Source organism: Alligator sinensis, unplaced genomic scaffold (assembly GCF_000455745.1).
Source record: "Alligator sinensis unplaced genomic scaffold, ASM45574v1 scaffold788_1, whole genome shotgun sequence".
Taxonomy (NCBI): Eukaryota; Metazoa; Chordata; order Crocodylia; family Alligatoridae; genus Alligator; species Alligator sinensis.
In genome coordinates, this window is record NW_005842140.1 from 2,181,791 (window position 1) to 2,185,328 (window position 3,538).

Sequence of the window (3,538 nt, forward strand, 5' to 3'; positions counted from 1 at the left end):
CTAGTGTGCCACCGGCGCTGCAAGGAAGACAGGGTGAACCCGACGGCAAAGAACAAACCTGGGACTGTCCGGCTCCCTCCGCACCCGCACCCGCACCCGCACCCCCATCAGGGACGGAAGTTTTCTAAATCACGCCGGAGCTTCCACGTCCCTGCAGTTCCCCTGCACGGGGCCAGGCTCTGCTAGTGGCAATCAAAGAGCTAACGCCTTCTGTGTCGATTCGCAATTTCTCCAGTACACAACTTGGGGCTGAACTAATGGTGCGTTAAGCTATGAAGCGAGTCCGTGTTTCTCGGGCGGACGCGGACACGCGACGGGGGCAGATACTGGTGCCCAGCTGCTTTAACCTGGAAGAGTTCCTAATCGGGGCGCTGCACCAGAACTTCTTTAGACCGAGCCCGGGTGCAAGCAGGTCTTATCTAGTTGTCAAACGCTTTCCTAAAGCTAGAACCCAAAGTATGCTCATGCGAACAGGCTCCTTGGTTAAAGTCTAAAAACTGCAAATATTTACAACTAAACGCAGTGTAAATGCGCTTTAAAATGGCCTCGGGAACCAGCGATGTCTATAGAATTGCCACCTTTCTAATTTCCTATCCTAGGTGGCACATAGCTTCATTTGGGAAAGTGCTAGGCTTTTGCAAAAAACAAAAAAATAGGTAAGAAGATTTAATGTAACCTCCACGCCATAAAAAGTAGCGTTTGCACAGTGTAGACAGAGACCTGCAAAAAATAAAATCTAGGAAAAGACCAACCTTTTCATCCTAGGCTTTCCGCTTCCTCTTCCTGGGGAGTTTGAAAGTTCAGTTTCCCAAATTACTTAAGGGAAAGAGCCCCATCCATCCTCCTTTCCACTTTTTATTACTATTCTGTCAAAGCCTCTTTCCTTTTTCTGCAACGGATTGTGGTGTTGGTGCTTCTCGCTTCGACAGAAAGAAGACGAAATTCTATTCGTTTACATGGTTTTATTGTTGTAAACATTAAAATTGTCTTTCTTAAAGAAAGAGTTATCAGGAAAAAAAATTCAGCGTCTCTAACTGTCATACACCATAGAAAAAAAGGCAGTGACTTGTATAATGTGCCGTACTGGAAATATACAAAGAAAAATACTACAGGATATGGCAATATTAAAAATATTACTCGAACATAAAATAATATATTAACCGACAATTTTAGACATAAAAAACAAAACAAAACCAAACAAAAATTCAAAGTGCTCAGTAATTTCCAGGGAGTTATGTATATTATAAGCACTCTGGAAACAGTCGTAAGCTGCTGCATGCAAGATTTGTTTAGCTTTAGACAACAAAATAATCAAGATATAAACTTTTTTTTTAATCAACATCAACAGTACATACAACACTTACAAACAAGGAATGTCGGACGGTGTTTACAAACACTATGTGTCCCTTGCCAAGGAGCTCGGTTCTGTAATACTTGTGCCCACCTATTTTACAATTGAGAAAATGTTTGAAGCTTAGATAACTACCAATCTTTATAAAATCTAACAGACTACATAGTGTCTGAAATACTATTTATAGAATATAGACATTACTGAAATAGCAAGTGCCTATAACATTGTCATCCTAGAATCATCATGCTTGCTTTCCCTTTGTATGGAGTTAGCTGTTTCTCTCTTTATTTTCCTTTTTTTGCAAACTCGTTTATCTTGTTTTTTTTAGAATCGGTTTTAATATTTCTTCATAAATAGGCACAGAATATTTTTTTTAAAAAAAGCCAAACTGCATTTGATAAATTTACAAGCCTTTGCCTTCTTGAATTTCATGCCACCCACGCAACATTTACTTTTAGTATATATTACAGCTTTCTTTTACAGCAGAAAACTTTTAGTCTTTAGGAGGGTGAGATGTGTGGGTCACCTTAATACTTTATCATATGAGTCGTAGCTGCGCACCCGGCGTTGCCAGATACGTTGGTTTTTTTACTCAGAAGTCCTTATTAATAAATTCTTTTTAACCGATAATAAAAAGTTTATACCATGGTATTTGTGTAGTCCATGATCTGAATCCATGACGCCCCAGAGCCAAAATGCCCAGTCACGCTCTGCCTGCAGGAGGTTAGCAACAGTGTTTTGTTTGATGGGAATCTGGCACCCAAAGGCGCTGCTTTGTGCACAGGGGAGTTCCCCTTCAGACCGGTGGAGTTTCTTTCAAGTTCAATTTAAGTGCATGGGAAAAGTCTTAAAAAGGTAAAGTGTCCAGAAAAAGTTTGTCGATTATTGCTGGAGGTGGCACCAAATCTTCCAGTTTCAGGTAGAAAATGCGTTGCAGCCCCTGTGTGCAAAGAGTGCGGAGTTCAGGGAGCTTCCCCAAAAGTTTGGACAAATAATTGGGGCGATTCAAGCCCCCGTTATTGAAAGTCACATGGTCTTTGAGACAATTTACAATCTTGTTTTGAAGTTCTTCCACCCTCTTGGGTTCCTTGAGCCCATGCCTCTCTGCAAAAGAGAAGGAAGCGGGACGTTACAGGTCTGGCAGCAGGGACGGGGGCAAGTGCAAGCAATGGTAAGCGGAGGAAGGGAGCTCGGCACTGACCTGTGACCATGGCCAGGGCCGCGATGCAGGAGAAGGCGGAGATGTCGATGTTCATGTTCTGCAGGTTGGAGGAGAACTCCACGATGGAATCGATCCACTCCCCGAAGCCGCGGACACACTGCAGCCTGTGCAGGACCACCCCGTTGCAGAAGATGAGCTTGCCCTCCACCGGGTTGGACCTGCGAGGCGAAGAGCCGGCAACGTGAAAGAAAACCCGGGGAAAGAGAGCAAGCGGCGGTGGGGGGGGGGGAGGAAGAGCCAAGCTAAACAACTCATTACTTGAAGAGCAATAAATGAAGGATTTAAGGGACACCTAATTACCGAGGAGTTAATAAAACGCAGCCCAGCGGACCTTGAAAGGCTGCGATTTCCTGGCGGCCCCGAGGAGCCCCAGCGGAGGCCGGTACCTGTAGGCCAGGCGCAGCACGAAGAGCTCCAGGAAGGCGGACTCGAAGAGCAGGTCCTGGTCCGTCTTGGGGAGCTCGGGGAAGCCGGGGATCTTCTCCGCCCAGCCCCGGATGATCTCCATGGAGCCGGTCAAGAGATCGTAGAACTGCTGGATGTGCTGCGTGTCGTCGCCGCCCATCTGGTAGTCGGGGTTAGCCTGGAACTGGGATTTCATTTTAAAAAGCACTTAATGAGGTTCTCTAAAATATATAACCCGTGAAATTGCCACCCCCGGTTCTAGTAGGGAGCCAGGCTTTTATAACAATTAAACCTTTCTCTGACCAGTGAGGAAATGAGATGTTCCGGGGCAATTAATTCAATTAGGGGGGTGCAAGGAGGTCGCCGCTTTCAATATGTAAATGGGCATCTCCGTGCAGACGCGAGCCGGGGCCGCGCTGCGCTCTCGCCTCTGCCGAGCCGGGGCCAGGCCGGGCTCCTCTGCGCCTCCTGCGCGCCGGCCCGGCCCGGTCCCTCCTTGCCCCTGCGGGGGAGGGAGCAGCGCGGGCGCGGGGCAGTGCCCCCAGGGTGCTGGGCCCTGG

General features: G+C 46.9%; 1 protein-coding gene across 1 annotated transcript in view; it reads right to left on the reverse strand.

Moving 5' to 3' along the window:
- Nucleotides 1-955: 955 nt before the first annotated feature.
- The window catches only part of NR4A2 (nuclear receptor subfamily 4 group A member 2), a 7,404-nt gene continuing 4,821 nt past the window's right edge, over nt 956-3,538 (reverse strand). The window contains exons 4-6 of the mRNA XM_025206098.1: nt 2,960-3,162; nt 2,553-2,731; nt 956-2,455 (exon numbers count right to left, since the gene is read on the reverse strand). Of these exons, the coding sequence (XP_025061883.1) occupies nt 2,199-2,455; nt 2,553-2,731; nt 2,960-3,162 (639 nt within the window). The 3' untranslated portion in view covers nt 956-2,198. The remainder of the gene's footprint in view (nt 2,456-2,552; nt 2,732-2,959; nt 3,163-3,538) is intronic.